At 50.0% G+C, this 16,037-nt stretch overlaps 2 protein-coding genes across 3 annotated transcripts in view; both read right to left on the bottom strand.

The window, feature by feature from the left end:
• The window catches only part of HDX (highly divergent homeobox), a 71,259-nt gene extending 56,978 nt beyond the window's left edge, over positions 1–14,281 (bottom strand). Inside the window, exons 1-3 of one of the 2 annotated variants that reach the window (XM_069985656.1) lie at positions 14,180–14,281; positions 13,237–13,346; positions 9,194–9,340 (exon numbers count right to left, since the gene is read on the bottom strand). In XM_069985656.1, the coding sequence (XP_069841757.1) occupies positions 9,194–9,340; positions 13,237–13,305 (216 nt within the window). In that variant the 5' untranslated portion in view covers positions 13,306–13,346; positions 14,180–14,281. The remainder of the gene's footprint in view (positions 1–9,193; positions 9,341–13,236; positions 13,347–14,179) is intronic. The other variant, XM_069985657.1, reaches the window with a different exon arrangement.
• POF1B (POF1B actin binding protein) overlaps positions 1–16,037 on the bottom strand; it is a 482,431-nt gene that overhangs the window by 18,386 nt on the left and 448,008 nt on the right. The window lies entirely within an intron of this gene.

Consider the following 16,037-nt stretch of genomic DNA (forward strand, 5'->3'; position numbering starts at 1 on the left):
TGTGTCTGTGTTTGCTGCTGAGTTCCACACTTCCAGACTTCCAGGAGGAGAGAGGCTGATTTTCCACCTGCTTCCCCAGGAAGGTGGCAGCTTCCTGGGAGAGTCTTCAGCATGGATCCCCTGACCTCCACCTCCCGGTCAAGGCCGGCGGGGGGTGTAGAGAGTAAGTTACCGGCCAGCGCTCCGGCTGGAGGGGTAAGAAGATCTAGTAGGGTTCGCAGCAATGTGGACCCAGCCCTTCCAGCGACGGGTGGAAGCCGCAAGGCTTCTAATGTGGAGGAAAAGCCTGCAAGCAAGGTGAGCGGAAGACGGGGTGCAGGTGCAGCTGCACGGAGGGGCTCCCAGGAGAGTCAGGTGGTGGAGCAGTGGGGTCTCAGGGGGCCCAGGGAGTCTGCAGCCACCTATGGCACCAGGATAGCTGCAAAGCTTGCAGAGTATGAGCAGCTGGGAAAGAGACTGAAGGGGTTAAGAGACGACCTGAAGTTTGCTAAACACAGAGTCAGCACAGCCCCAAAGAAACAGAAGCCTGGACTCACAGCCAAGGTGAAGTCTCTGCAGCAGGAGGTGAGAGAGCTGGAGCTGCAGAGGATGACCATCCTGGAGGGCAGCGATGTCTTCAGGGAAAAACTACTGAATGAGGACAGGTTTACTAAAATGAAGTCCCCAAAAAAAGAGGAGGATGAGAGTGATTGCTCAGCGGATGAAGAGAGCAGTGATGATGATGATGAGCAAGACATGGAAGCTGAATCAGCTGAGGTCTCTGTGGCGGCAAGTGGGGAAGCTGTGGAAGCTGAATCACAGCCAATACAGAGTGTGAACACGTCCCAAGCCAGCATTCCTGCAGCACAGGTGGCGTTACCATCATCCGATGAAAGTGCTGGTGAGGAGGAGGATGGCGGAGGTGCGCTGATGGCCCAAATTATCAGCATGGAGTCACCGGTGCACCTGGATAATTTCAGTTTTGGAGACGACTTGGGAGAAGACAAAATTGCAAAGAAGAAAATACCAAGAAAACCATCACAGCAAGTAAATCTTGTTTATGTCCCTTTTGTGCCCTCTGAGCCGACTGCAAAGTCAGTTCAGGGAGCAGCCCCCGGTGATCTGCCCGTCCCTGTTTCTACAAATGTGGAGCGGGGCCAGAATACCGGGAAGAAAACAGTAAAGATGGCGGAGAGCGCCAGCCCCACTTGTGAGGCTGGTGCAAGTCTGCTGGTGCACTCCTCTGCAGGCAAGGGGGGGAGTGCCCGGGCACCAAGGGCTGGTGTGGAGCTCGGGCAGGCGGGCAGCAGTGGAGACAAAGGAGCGGGCGGCTCCCATAGCGGGTCTGGTGCTGAGAGATGCTCCTCTGCAGGCGGAGGGGGGAGTATCCAGGCGTCTGGTGCGACGCTCTCAGCAGCTTCATCCGCGGTACCTGTCCCTGCTCAGTTGCAGTGCTGCGGTGGGGCTGTTGGGGGCGGAGCTAAAGATAAGATAAAAACTGTTGGCGTTTCACATGAAAACACCTCGGCAGGTACCGGACGGGTACAGCAGGAACATGGACATAAGAGTGCGGATGATACCAACCTAGCAATGCTGCTGGCTGTTAAAGAAATTGAAGCAGGGGTATTGGCTGAGGCTGAGGGCAAACACAGTGGCAAAGTAGCTTCCTCCCAAATTCCCAAAGGGAGGACTGCTGCAAAGTCCCATGAGCCCAAGGATGCCAGGGATGCCAGCGTGACAGCCAGCAGCAGCAGAAATATACTAAAGCCAGCCAGATTACACCCGGGTCAGTCCAGTACAGCTAGTCAGGAGGAGATCACTTCTAATGTGTTTACTGATGGTTCTGATTCTGTAAATGTAAATATTATTTCTGCTAATGTTTCTGTGGGGAGTGGGAGTGGTCCGGCTGCCCCCCCAGCGGTGGCCGCTCCTTGCAGGAGCTATGCAAATGTCACTGCTGGGGGTCCTAGGGGATCCTCATCTCTAAACCCTGGGGAAGGTAACTTACAACGACGCCTCCTGGAGGCTTTGCGTAAAGGGGATAGAACGCTCCAAGTAGAGGGGCGGGAGGTCGACCTGTCCTTCTATATAGAAAGACATGGGCTTGGGGCTTTCCGAGAGCAAAATGGGGAGGTAACCTGGTCCCTCCCTACAAATGGGCAGGAGGTGGGCCGTAGGAATGTGGTCCGTCTGGTATGGAGAGGCAGTGATGCGTGCCCATCCAGGGCAAAGGTGGTGGAGCTTCTCTTCCAGATGAGATTCAGGGCGAATGACATCTTTGCCCTGATCCACCCCTACGGTACCTCTGAGTTCGACATCAGCTTTGTGAAGCCAGAGGGACTTGAGCTCTTCTGGTCTAATCACGAGCTGGTGAAGGATGAGCCCATGTGGCGGGATTTCGCTGTAAAGGCGGTATCCCGTCAGAGTTCTGTCAAGAAGGTGACCGTTCTGACACTTAACGAGTCACTTTCTTGTTATGACATCATGACCTGGCTAGGCAGGTTTGGGGAAGTGACGGATGTCCCCAAGAAAAATCTGGATGAGCATGGCATATGGTCTGGGGCCTGGACGTTTTCCGTCCGTCTCCGTCGTTCAGGGAACACTGTCACACACATACCATCGGCTGCTTTCTTGGGTCGCGACAGAATCCAAGTCTTTTACCAGGGGCAGCCGAAGCTGTGCCACAGGTGTGGTGATCCCACCCACTTTAGCGCAAATTGTATTAAACTGATTTGTGCATTGTGCGGTGCGGAGGGTCATCTGGCTGCCAGCTGTGGCCGGATTCGCTGTAACCTGTGTGGTGACCTTGGTCACCCGTTTAGCCGGTGTCCCCGCTCATTTTCCAATGCTGTGGCCGCCCGGGATGGGGAGAGCCTTGAAATTGCCTCTCCTGGGGAGGGAACCAGCAAAGGAGAAGGGGCACCAGGGCCAGTGAAGAAGGTGAAAAACAAGAGCCCCTCTAAGCTCAAACGAGAGGAGAAGCGCAGAAGGAGCAGGGACCTTGGAAGTTCCCTGGTGGCAGGAGTAGTCAGTGGTCCTGCTCCTGGCGCTGGCTCAGAGAGAACAGCTGAGGCTCTGGGGGATACCGAGTTAGGCGAAGAGATGAGGAGACTTCGTAAGGAAGAAGCCAAGAGGGCCATTTCCTCAAGTTCCTCCCAATATGAAAGTTTGGATGAGGATGGTGGGAAAGGGCAAGATGAAAGACCTAAGTGTGGCAAAAGGAGGCAGGGTCAAGGGAAGTCTGGTGCTTCCTCTAAATCCTCCTCTGGTGTTACGGGCCATGTGTCTAAGGAAGACCCGACTAACCCCCCTCTGATCGTTCTATCCAATAGGTACCAGACCCTTGGAGAAGGGGGTTTGGAGGTGGAGGAGCTTCCAGGGGGCGCCGAGCCTGCTTCTCCAGAGGCAGTTTCCTCGGGAGGTCAGGTGGCCCCAGGGTCTGGAGATGAGGATCCAGGGATGGATTTGTCTACATCCTTAAAAAGGATTAAAGAAAAGTCCAAAGGGTCATCCTCTGATGGGGAGGGGGGTAAGAAGAAAGGGAAAAAGTAAATAAGTAAGGCTGTTTAACTCAATCACCCATGATGGCGGCACTCACCCCATTGACTCTGGCATCCATTAACTGTGCCAGCATTAAGTCGGATACGGCTAGATTTGCAGCCTTTGATTTTCTCGGTCGTATTAACGCCGACATTTTGTTTTTGCAGGAGACCAGGTTGACAGACCAAGCCTTGCTAGTAAAAGCCAAGCGAGAGTGGAGGCATGGGCCTTCACACTGGTCTCTTGCGGCTGAGCCGTATAGTGGGGTGGCGGTCCTTTTTACCGCTCCTGTAGAATGCAGACGGGTTATTGAGTTAGAAATGGGGAGGTGCCTGATCTTGGATGTCCTCATGAAGGGGCAAGAGCTCAGGCTCATTAACATCTATGCCCCACAGACTAAGTGGGACCGTAAAAGCCTTTTTATGAGGATTAAGCCCTTTCTTTTTACGAGTCGGCAAGTGATCTTTGGTGGAGACTTCAACACTATCACGAGGTCTCAGGACAGGAGAGGCGCCAAAGACAAGCTGGCTTATGATAGCATGGCCCTGATTAGTATAGTTAGGGAGGCTCGCCTAGAGGATGCCCACATCCAGACACCCTCGGGCCACGTGGGTTTCACCTATCATCGAGGTAGCTGCAGGTCTAGATTAGACAGGTTTTATTTAAAGGAGGAAGCCGTCTCTTCCGCAGTGTCCGTGGTTGAGGTGGAGTTCTCCGACCACTGTCTAATTTTGTTTTCCCTGAATGTTTCAGAGACCCCCCGGATGGGTAGAGGCTACTGGAGGCTGAATTCGTCCCTCCTGGAAGAAGCAGAGGTAAGACAATCCTTTGAGGATTTTCTTCAGAGTCAGGTACCTCTACTGGGCCTATGTAGTAGTAAGTCAGAGTGGTGGGAGATATTCAAGAAGCGGGTTGCGAGGTTCTTCCGCCAGCTCTCAAGCCTCAGGTCCCTGAATAGGTATCGTGTGTATCAAGGCCTGAGGAGGAAACTCGAGCATCTTGTCTCGACTGGAGGTAGTAGAGAGGAGATCTCCAGAGTGAAAGCCTTGCTCATGAGGTGTCAGTATGATAGGCACACATCTTTAGTTTTTGAGAGGGATTTCGGAAGGTACCGCTCGCCTGACCCCTACAGAAACTGTAAGATGTCAGTGAGTAGTAAGATCGTGACTGGACTGGTTGATAGTACGGGATCTCTGAACCGGTCCAGATCAGGGATCCTGGAGGTCGTCAGATCCTTTTACTCACACCTCTTGGGGAGGAAGGATCTAGATTGGGATGTGATGTCGGGTTTCCTGGCTGAGACCGTTCCTGAGCCAGGGGTAGACCCCTCTCTTGATGTTTTGGCAGAAGAGATCAGGGAAGAGGAAGTTAGACTGGCGATTGAAGGGCTTGCCCTGAAGAAGTCGCCAGGTCCAGATGGCTTAACATCTGAGTGGTATAAGACCTTCAGGGACCTCTTGGTTCCCCTCTTGACCGAGGTCTTCAATGAGTGTCTTTCCTCGGGCACTCTGCCAAGGTCAATGAGGAGGTCAGCCCTGATTCTTCTGTCAAAGGGTAAAGATTCGAGCCGTATTGAGAATTGGAGGCCCATAGCTCTTCTCAATGCGGACAGGAAGATTCTGGCCAAGATACTGTTTAATCGGCTGGTGAAGTTTGCACCCCGGCTCCTTTCGGAGGCTCAGCACTGCTCTGTTCCAGGCCGAAGCACCTTAAGTGCTGTCCTTAGTGTCAGGGAGGCAGTGGAGCGGAGTGGTGCGGGTCTTTGGAAGGGCTACTTGCTGTCCTTGGATCAGGCCAAAGCATTTGATCGGGTGAACCACGAGTACCTCTGGTCTGTCCTTCTGAGATATGGCCTACCAGCTACTTTTGTCAATTGGCTTAAGACCTTGTATGCAGGGGCAGAGGGTTTCCCGCTGGTGAACGGTTGGTCTGGCCGCTCTTTTGAGGTTGGGTCTGGTGTTCGCCAGGGCTGTCCTTTGAGCCCACTGTTGTATGTGTTCGCGATCGACCCTTTCCTTAGGAGGGTTGGTTGTGGACCGTTGGCAGGGGTCGGGATGAGCCTGGAGGAACCAGAAGCCACCCTGAGAGTGGTGGCGTACGCTGATGATGTCACTGTTTTTGTATCCTCGAGAGGGGAGGCAGATATGGTGATGTCTGAAGTGGAGCGCTACTCTGAGGCATCCGGGTCCAAGATCAACCGGGACAAGTGTGAGAGTCTCTGGCTGGGAGGGGGAGATCCCAGGTTTGATCTCCCGGACACCCTTCCAGAGCCCCAAGAGTCAGCAAAAGTATTGGGCATCACATTTGGCCAGGGTGATTACCCCACTAAAAACTGGGATGGTAGGCTCCAGGATGCCACACGGAAGGTGGACCAGTGGAAGGGTTGGTCTTTGACCCTGAGGGAAAGGGTACACCTGATCAAATCGTACCTGCTCCCTTTGTTCATCTACCTGGGCAGTGTATGTATCTTGCCAGAGGCTTCCTATACTAGGATCTACAGCCTGTTCTTCCAGCTGTTATGGGGGAATAGGCTGAACCTGGTCAAGAGAGAGGTTACGTACCGTACGAGGAGACTTGGGGGTTTGTCTATGGTGAACCCTGTGGTGTTCTTAGTGAACACCTTCTTGAAAGCTAACATCGCAAACCTCTGGAAAGAGAGGGCTCCTCCGTGGGTACTCTCCTGCAGGGAATGGTTTCGGCCTTTCTTCCAGGAATGGGAGACAGGAGGGCGAGTGAAGGACCTTCGTACACCCCATGGATATCTTCCGGCTTACGCTACCCCGACTCTGAAGATGATACGTCGGTGGGGTCTGGGAATGTGGGAGATCAGGACTCAGTCGAGGAAATTCCTTGACCAAAGGGTTCTGTTGACCCATTTCCAGAAGCCCCTGGCGCTCAGGGATTGCCCAGGTCGGGATCTGAGGGTTGGGTTAAGTCTTTTGAACTCAAAGAGGATCCCCCAGAAGTTTTGGGACTTGGCCTGGCGCTGCTTCCAGGGGAAGCTATATGTGAGGGACAATTTGAAGTGCAGGAGCTCCGATGATCGGGGGTGTCCCCGAGAGGAGTGTGGAAATACGCTGGAAAGCATGGATCATTTCCTGCTTCATTGTCCCTTCAATATAGGGGTTTACACCAGGGTGGGCGCCTCCATAGGTTGGAATCAGTTAGTCAGTCTCACCTATCCGGAGTGGGCTTATGGAGTATTCAGGAACCTGGGTGGCCGAGATCGCTGCACGTTATTCTTAGTCAGCTTAGTGGTTAGGTACCACACGTGGAACGCACGGTGTCTAGTATCTACACAGCGTAGAGTCCTCTCCGAGGTGGAGGTCTGTAGGAACATCACTGGTGACCTTGGGAAGATCAGGTCTTTGGAGTATGGCAGGCTGGGTACAAGTAGGGCTTCTCTCCTGTGGAGAGGTTTTTCCTTCGCTGTGCCCTAGGTACTGAGCCCACTGGGTGAGGGACCATAATTCTGGTTAGGGACAGAGTAGGTAGGGACAGAGGTAGGGAGAGTGTGAGGGTTAGATTAATATTTAGGGATAGTAGTAGGGAGAGGGTAGGGTGAATAGTCAGGGATAGGTTATAAATTATTATGGTACCCGGTCTGCCATCCTTCGATCCCGGTGGGGGGCTATGCATGACACTTTAGCTTTTTGTTTTCTAACAAGTAATAAACAGTAAAGGGCTTACAGGCTACCGAACTTGAGCCTTGCTGTTATGTCATAATGTGTTGGTGTTATGGGATATTGTTATGGTGTATACTTTATTTTTAGGAACATTGGTAAGTTGAGGGCTGGATAAGCCTTATGGACAATTATAGTTATTGTTTAATTTCTGGGGTATAGGATAGGTTGGGTGGGGTGATGGGGAGGGGGGGGGTTGTTTTTTCCCTGGATGGATACTTGGAGTTCTGGCATGGGTCACTGAGGGACAAGAACTGAACTGATGGACCCAGACTCATGTCCAGATTTGGGGTGTGGGAAGTGGGGCTTATAGTTAGGTTCGTGTGTCATATGGTTGATGTACTTTTATGATTTGTATTATTATATTATTATTATTATTATTATTATTATATATATATATATATATTTTTTTTTTTTTATTTGTGTCCTATAAGGCAGCCGGACCTCATATTATTAAGTTGGTATTGGGATATTTTCTTTTCTGTTAAAGTTGTATAGTGTGTGTGGTGGTTGGATGAGAGTTAAGTATCTGGAAGGGGGGGGCTTGTTGGGTGAATTATGCTGGTGTGTGTGTGTGTGTGTGGGTGGGGGGGGGGGGGGGCTTTTTGTGTTGGGTTTGCAGGGTAAGGTGTGTGTGTGTGTGCGTGTTTTAAAAGGAAAAAAAAAAAAAAGTCCAGACTGGGACTATGTTGAGTTAGAGCCGAGAATGGCTCAGAGCATGTTATAGATTCTTGGTTTGGTCTAGACAGAGTGTCTATACCATATTATTTCTGTGTGCTGTGAGGTGTGAGTGTGGGGTAGGTAGTAGCGGTGGTGGGGTAATAATAGTAGTAGTAAGGGTAAGTTGGGGGGGTAGTGTTTTATTATGAAGCTGGACTGGCCGGGTGAGGCAGGTGTGAGGGAGGATTTCCTTATAGAAAATATGATTATTATTTCAGAATATGTTGTTTTTGTTATGAGCAGAAAGCTTTGTATTTGTTTTGGTTCTGGCTGATGGAGCCGCGTTTATGTTTATGTTGTTACTTGTTAAGTTTTATATTTTTCTAATAAAAAGAATTACAGGATGTAACTCAGGATCAGTAATGTATGTATACAGTGACCCCACCAGCAGAATAGTGAGTGCAGCTCTGGCGTGTAATACAGGATGTAATTCAGGATCAGTAATGTATGTACACAGTGACCCCACCAGCAGAATAGTGAGTGCAGCTCTGCAGTATAATACAGGATGTAATTCAGGATCAGTAATGTAATGTATGTACACAGTGACCGCACCAGCAGAATAGTGAGTGCAGCTCAGGAGTATAATACAGGATGTAATTCAGGATCAGTAATGTAATGTATGTACACAGTGACCCCATCAGCAGAATAGTGAGTGCAGCTCAGGAGTATAATACAGGATCTAACTCAGGATCAGTAATGTATGTACATTGTAAATGTACTTTCAGCATAAACAGCTATAAAATGTGACTTGAATACATATGACATTTACATAAACAATTGGAGGAATAACTCAAACACAATAGGAAACATGACATCCAGTTGTACTCCATAAGCCTGGGGCGAGATCCTGAGATACACGGTGTAGGCTCTGATACACCAGCACAGCGCATGGGTCCCTAGCCACTGTATGTCCCGGGTGCTGGGGATACTGGGATGTAGCTGACAGAGAACACAGCCTTATATCAGGGACGGACAAGGTTGACTGCAGGGCACATCCAGTGTCTACATATTACTCACAGCTGGGCATTCGTTACAATTGCATCCAGTCTAGATTATCCTTCCAGACTGAGACAAGGTAACTATAAGGACAGGATGTGCCTGCCCTGGATGCAGTTGGGTCACTCCAGTCACTGACAGCGTGAAAGGATCTGACCAGATCATATATATGATCCGTTACACAAGCGTGGTCCCTGCCTAGTGGGACGCTTACTGGGGGTGACAGCGTTCTGCCCCCACCTTCCCTATATGTGATGGGGTCTCTGGCCACTTACCCGGACCACACTGAAGTCCAGCTTGGTCTCTTGGGCGCACTGCAGTATCAGCTGGAAGCAGCTTTTGCTCTGATTCGTCATACCGTTGTCGTAATATCGCTGCAATATCCTCTGCTGCTCCGCAGTGAACACAGAGCGCAGGTTCATCTGCAACGGTAAAACACAGGAAACTAGTGGACACCGGATCCGCAGGGGCAAAACCGCCACACAAAGCCAAGCAGCAACGTTGTCTGGGCCCAATCAGAAAATCAGGGCTTTCTATAAGGAAACAGCGCCACCCCGGTCCACATGTAGTACTGCAGCTCAGCCCCATTTACTTTAAAACTGCAGTACCAAACACAACCCATGCTCCGGTGTGGCGCTGTTTCTGATTCTGCACAGAACAGGGAACCCAGCTGGAAGAGCCGATCGAGGCAAATCAGCAAGTGGCTCCCGAGAAGTCAGAATCTGCAACAAATCTGCACGTGTGAACTTATCCTAATCCTGGGATGGCGCAGATTTACTGTAGATTCTTTCTGATCAGCATCTACATGTGTGAACCCTGAGGCCATGTTCAGATAATAAATATAATAAATAAATTGATCTGTATTAGTGCAGAATTACTGAACAATTTCTGCAACTGATCCGCAGCAAACCCTCAGGTGTGAACACAGCATAAAACCAGATCCGCAAACCGCAGCACTTTTTCCCCACTGTATTTTCGAGTTAAAAATTAAGCGATCGGACGTTAATGTAAATCTACAGCTGTCTATAATACTCTTAAAGGGGTAGTTTACTTAAAAAAAATTCTTTCAAATCAACTTTTGGCAGAAAGTATCAGAGATTTGTAATTTATTTCTATAAAAAAAAAAAATCTCCAGTGTTCCAGTACTTATCAGCTGCTGTATGTCCTGCAGGAAGGGGTTTATTCTTTCCAGTCTGGAGAGCAGGAGAGGTTTTCTATGGGAATTTGCTGCTGCTCTGGACAGTTCCTGACATAGACAGAGGTGGCAGCAGAGAGCACTGTGTCAGACTGGAGAGAATACACCACTTCCTGCAGGACATACAGCAGCTGGTAAGTACTGGAAGACTGGAGATTTTTTAAAGAGAAGTAATTTACAAATCTCTTGCACTTTCTGGGACCAGTTCATTTGAAAGAAAAATAAATTGGTGAACAACCCCTTTTGTTTCTGCATGGCCATGAATGAAACTGCTGCCATGTTCCCCTTAGGGTGAATCCATACCATCAGGTTGTGCTATAGTTTCCAATGCTGATTGTGTGTTTTCCAGAGTTTGTTTAATGCAGACTGGTCACACTGGCTGTTTTGATGCAGTTTTTCAGTATTCACCAGGTCCCACGTCCCCATCATATTCCCATGCATAAAGCATCATTTAGCTGGACTGAACACTGTATAATTGTGTGTTGTGAACAGTAAACCATTGGGTGTGAATGATGTCTAGGCTAGGGAATAAACTAGTTTTACTGTAGGAAATGTACTGTGTATTCAGAGCCACGAATAAGAGGACAAAGCAGGAAAGCGTTAGGCTAGCTATCTGCACTGGGTAATAAAGCATCATCTGCATCGGACATTGTCGTCTTTCAGGCTTGTTTGGTACCGTCAGCACTCAGGTAAGTGTATTATTTGTACAGAGACCTCCCAAGAGAAGCTTTCAATATAAGCACTGCTGGGATTTATAGTTGCTTTATTGTTGGTCCCCTGATGAACCAGTTGTTAAATGGAGAAACACGTTGGGACCTTTGACCTGGAAATTGATGTGTCTATCTATGATTGGTACCTTCTTTTTATGGGTTTTTATTAGGGGAGGTGCACACATTCACACAGAGAGTTCTCCATCAGGTATTCACCAAGATGGAGATGCCAACATACACTGTGGCGGACAGGAGCGGGTCCTACTGATTTTAACGGCCCAAACAGAGTTCTATAGTCAAATGAATGTGTCAGACAAAACACAGTGTGAATAGGGACAAACGCAGGCCTGGAGCACAATAGTCTAACACTTCTCTATTTGATGAGACAATCGCTCCGGGCCGGATCTCACTTTATCTGTGTACAATGGTTTCTAGTATTGTCTCACTTTTTGTCTGTTTAGTCTAATTGGTGGAAGTTTAATTAAAGGAGAACTCTGGCCTAGGGTGATTTTTGGCCAACTGCTGGAAAGGAAGAGGTCAGGAAGGAAGGCCGCAGACTGACAGGTATATGTTGCCGTATACAGTGGTGGACAGAGGCCGAACTGAGTCACTTAGATTCCGCTTGTATTCACTATTGTTGAGTCCCATTATATCAACGGGAAGAGTCCTGAATGGAATCACTAGGCGACTCTGCTGAAGCCGCTGCTGCTCTCCGCTGCAGTATACACTGCGATCCCCTTCTATCAGCAGGTTAGACTAATCTAAGTGCATGGGAACCGTGTCGAGGGTCAAGGTATGTCTGTTACCTTCCTCCTCAGCACCGCTCCCGTGCACTTAGTTGTTCACTCCACAGTCCAGAGACCATTAGAAGCACTGCCCCGTCCCTTTTAATGATTATTAATGGAGCAGGTTGGCCGAGGTTGGGCCTGATCAATGATGGTAGGGAGGGGCTCCTAAATGTCTTACCGGCCCAAGGAGTAAACAACGAAGTGCATGGGAACAGCACCGAAGATGAAGGTAAGAATTATATCTTCCTCCTCGGCATCTTCTATACAATAGGGACATATCAGCGGCTTAGATTCTTCTAACCTGCTGATAGTTCTTCATTAAATGCAGTATGATCCTGCCCGTATCCCTGCTTGCTGTGCACCTTACAGGCTCTGAGCACTCTGGATCCCAGGAGAATACGGCTGTCTGTTCTCAGTCTTGGAAACAGTTCACACACATTATCAGGCAAGATTTTTAGCCAACTGGAAACTGGATTGCACCTTTTTCTGTGTTTTGGACCCACTCCTTTTTTGGCTAGCTAGCTGTAATACAGAGAGAGGGCTGACCGATCATGTGACAGCTGTAATACAGAGAGATAGCTGACCGATCATGTGACAGCTGTAATACAGAGAGAGGGCTGACCGATCATGTGACAGCTGTGATACAGAGAGATGGCTGACTGATCATGTGACAGCTGTAATACAGAGAGATGGCCGACCGATCATGTGACAGCTGTAATACAGAGAGATGGCTGACTGATCATGTGACAGCTGTAATACAGAGAGATGGCCGAACGATCATGCGACAGCTGTAATACAGAGAGATGGCTGACTGATCATGTGACAGAGAGCTGGCTGACCGATCATGTGACAGCTGTAATACAGAGAGATGGCTGACTGATCATGTGACAGAGAGCTGGCTGACCGATCATGTGACAGCTGTAATAAAGAGATAGCTGACCGATCATGTGACAGAGAGCTGGCTGACCGATCATGTGACAGCTGTAATACAGAGATAGCTGACCGATCATGTGACAGCTGTAATACAGAGAGATGGCTGACCGATCATGTGACCGCTGTAATACAGAGAGATGGCTGACTGATCATGTGACAGCTGTAATACAGAGAGATGGCTGATTGATCATGTGACAGAGATCTGGCTGACCGATCATGTGACAGCTGTAATACAGAGAGATGGCTGACCGATCATGTGACAGCTGTAATACAGAGATAGCTGACCGATCATGTGACAGAGAGCTGGCTGACCGATCATGTGACAGCTGTAATACAGAGATAGCTGACCGATCATGTGACAGAGAGATGGCTGACCGATCATGTGACTGCTGTAATACAAAAAGCTGGCTGACCGATCATGTGACAGCTTATATACAGAGATGGCTGACCGATCATGTGACAGCTTATATACAGAGATGGCTGACCGATCATGTGACAGCTTATATACAGAGATGGCTGACCGATCATGTGACAGCTTATATACAGAGATGGCTGACCGATCATGTGACAGCTTATATACAGAGATGGCTGACCGATCATGTGACAGCTTATATATAGAGATGGCTGACCGATCATGTGACAGCTTATATACAGAGATGGCTGACCGATCATGTGACAGAGAGATAGCTGACCTCTGGCTGGTATCCCTGAGAGCCGGTGGAGGTGACTTCCCCGACGTTCGGGGCCACGGTTCCCTCCATCTTATGGTTGTAACAGATTTTCTTGCAGAATTTCTAGAACCCTGAAGAAGAAGAAAAGAGAAAGTGGCTGGTTATCTGTGATGTACAGCGAATACATTGTCTCCAGGTCTCAGAATGTGAGGAGGGAACTAACAGTCCCAGCAGACCCTGACGCTTCCTGACACTACACGCTTGGTCTGATTACGCGGTTTTCATCCCTCTCTCAGTATTTTTACCACATTTGTTGCTTTTTTTCCACCAGTAATGATACATTGTAGTGAATAGGCCATGTGTGAATCTATGACATCACTGCTTTGTGTATACAGTACATTCATATTTGTAACTTCAATGCTGTACACGTGACGTCATGAGTGTAACCATGGAATTAATGCTGCGTGACGTCACATCCGCATACCCGTCTCAGGGACAGCCCACCGGATGTGACGTCGCGCAGCGGGCGGGGCCGGTCACGTGGGAGGCCGCTGTTACTTGATACGGTGTAGCGGCGCGGCGGGTCACGTGCTCGGGCGCTGGATACTTTGTATCAGTGCGGCCTGAGACAGGTGCAGCGCAGGAGAGGGAAGCGCGCAGTGCGCATGCTCCGGAAGGGGGAGGGTAGGCTGGGACGGAGCTCCCCCCTCTCTCCCGTACGGGGGGGGTCAGATGATTTCTCATTAACCCTTCAGATGCTGCAGAACCGCAGCACGTCTAGTCGGCGGCGCAGGGGTTAGAGAAGCCCCGTGTGTCCGTGCTTTGGCTGCAGAGGATGTGGGGGAGGGGCGCTCTCAGCCCCTGGAGGACCCCAAGTCCCTGCGGCCGCTGTCCCTGATCCCTCCCCCGGCCCGCGCCACCCCCCCGCTCCGCTCCCCTCCCGGTGCCCCCGCCCGCCACCTACCTCCCCCCGCCGCCGCTGGGATCCCCGGGCCCGGCCGGGTCTTCTCTGCTCCGGCTCCAGACAATGAAATCAGCGCGTCCGATCATCAATTCTCATCATGATTGTGACGTCACGCCAGACAGCAGCCAATGGGAGGGCGAGATCAGGGGCCTGACATGGGGGGGATGGTGATCTATGAATAATGAATGTGTGTGTCTCACACCCAGCCCCCATAGTGTCACACACCGGAGGGGGGGCTGCCAGCTGTATACAGGAGAGGAGCAACCGTCTCTACTACTACTGCGGCCAGATAGTATAGCAGGACTGTGCTGCTGCTGAGGTCAGATAGTATAGCAGGACTGTGCTGCTGAGGTCAGATAGTATAGCAGGACTGTGCTGCTGCTGAGGTCAGATAGTATAGCAGGACTGTGCTGCTGCTGAGGTCAGATAGTATAGCAGGACTGTGCTGCTGCTGAGGTCAGATAGTATAGCAGGACTGTGCTGCTGCTGAGGTCAGATAGTATAGCAGGACTGTGCTGCTGCGGTCAGGTAGTATAGCAGGACTGTGCTGCTGCTGAGGTCAGATAGTATAGCAGGACTGTGCTGCTGAGGTCAGATAGTATAGCAGGACTGTGCTGAGGTCAGATAGTATAGCAGGACTGTGCTGCTGAGGTCAGGTAGTATAGCAGGACTGTGCTGCTGCTGAGGTCAGATAGTATAGCAAGACTGTGCTGCTGCTGAGGTCAGATAGTATAGCAGGACTGTGCTGCTGAGGTCAGATAGTATAGCAGGACTGTGCTGCTGCTGAGGTCAGATAGTATAGCAGGACTGTGCTGCTGAGGTCAGGTAGTATAGCAGGACTGTGCTGCTGCTGAGGTCAGATAGTATAGCAGGACTGTGCTGCTGAGGTCAGATAGTATAGCAGGACTGTGCTGAGGTCAGATAGTATAGCAGGACTGTGCTGCTGAGGTCAGATAGTATAGCAGGACTGTGCTGAGGTCATATAGTATAGCAGGACTGTGCTGCTGAGGTCAGATAGTATAGCAGGACTGTGCTGAGGTCAGATAGTATAGCAGGACTGTGCTGAGGTCAGATAGTATAGCAGGACTGTGCTGCTGAGGTCAGATAGTATAGCAGGACTGTGCTGCTGCTGAGGTCAGATAGTATAGCAGGACTGTGCTGCTGAGGTCAGGTAGTATAGCAGGACTGTGCTGCTGCTGAGGTCAGATAGTATAGCAGGACTGTGCTGCTGAGGTCAGATAGTATAGCAGGACTGTGCTGAGGTCAGATAGTATAGCAGGACTGTGCTGCTGAGGTCAGGTAGTATAGCAGGACTGTGCTGCTGCTGAGGTCAGATAGTATAGCAAGACTGTGCTGCTGCTGAGGTCAGATAGTATAGCAGGACTGTGCTGCTGAGGTCAGATAGTATAGCAGGACTGTGCTGCTGCTGAGGTCAGATAGTATAGCAGGACTGTGCTGCTGAGGTCAGATAGTATAGCAGGACTGTGCTGCTGCTGAGGTCAGATAGTATAGCAGGACTGTGCTGCTGAGGTCAGATAGTATAGCAGGACTGTGCTGAGGTCAGATAGTATAGCAGGACTGTGCTGCTGAGGTCAGATAGTATAGCAGGACTGTGCTGAGGTCATATAGTATAGCAGGACTGTGCTGCTGAGGTCAGATAGTATAGCAGGACTGTGCTGAGGTCAGATAGTATAGCAGGACTGTGCTGAGGTCAGATAGTATAGCAGGACTGTGCTGAGGTCAGATAGTATAGCAGGACTGTGCTGCTGCTGAGGTCAGATAGTATAGCAGGACTGTGCTGCTGAGGTCAGATAGTATAGCAGGACTGTGCTGCTGCTGAGGTCAGATAGTATAGCAG

This window comes from Dendropsophus ebraccatus, chromosome 10, assembly GCF_027789765.1.
Source record: "Dendropsophus ebraccatus isolate aDenEbr1 chromosome 10, aDenEbr1.pat, whole genome shotgun sequence".
NCBI lineage: Eukaryota > Metazoa > Chordata > Amphibia > Anura > Hylidae > Dendropsophus > Dendropsophus ebraccatus.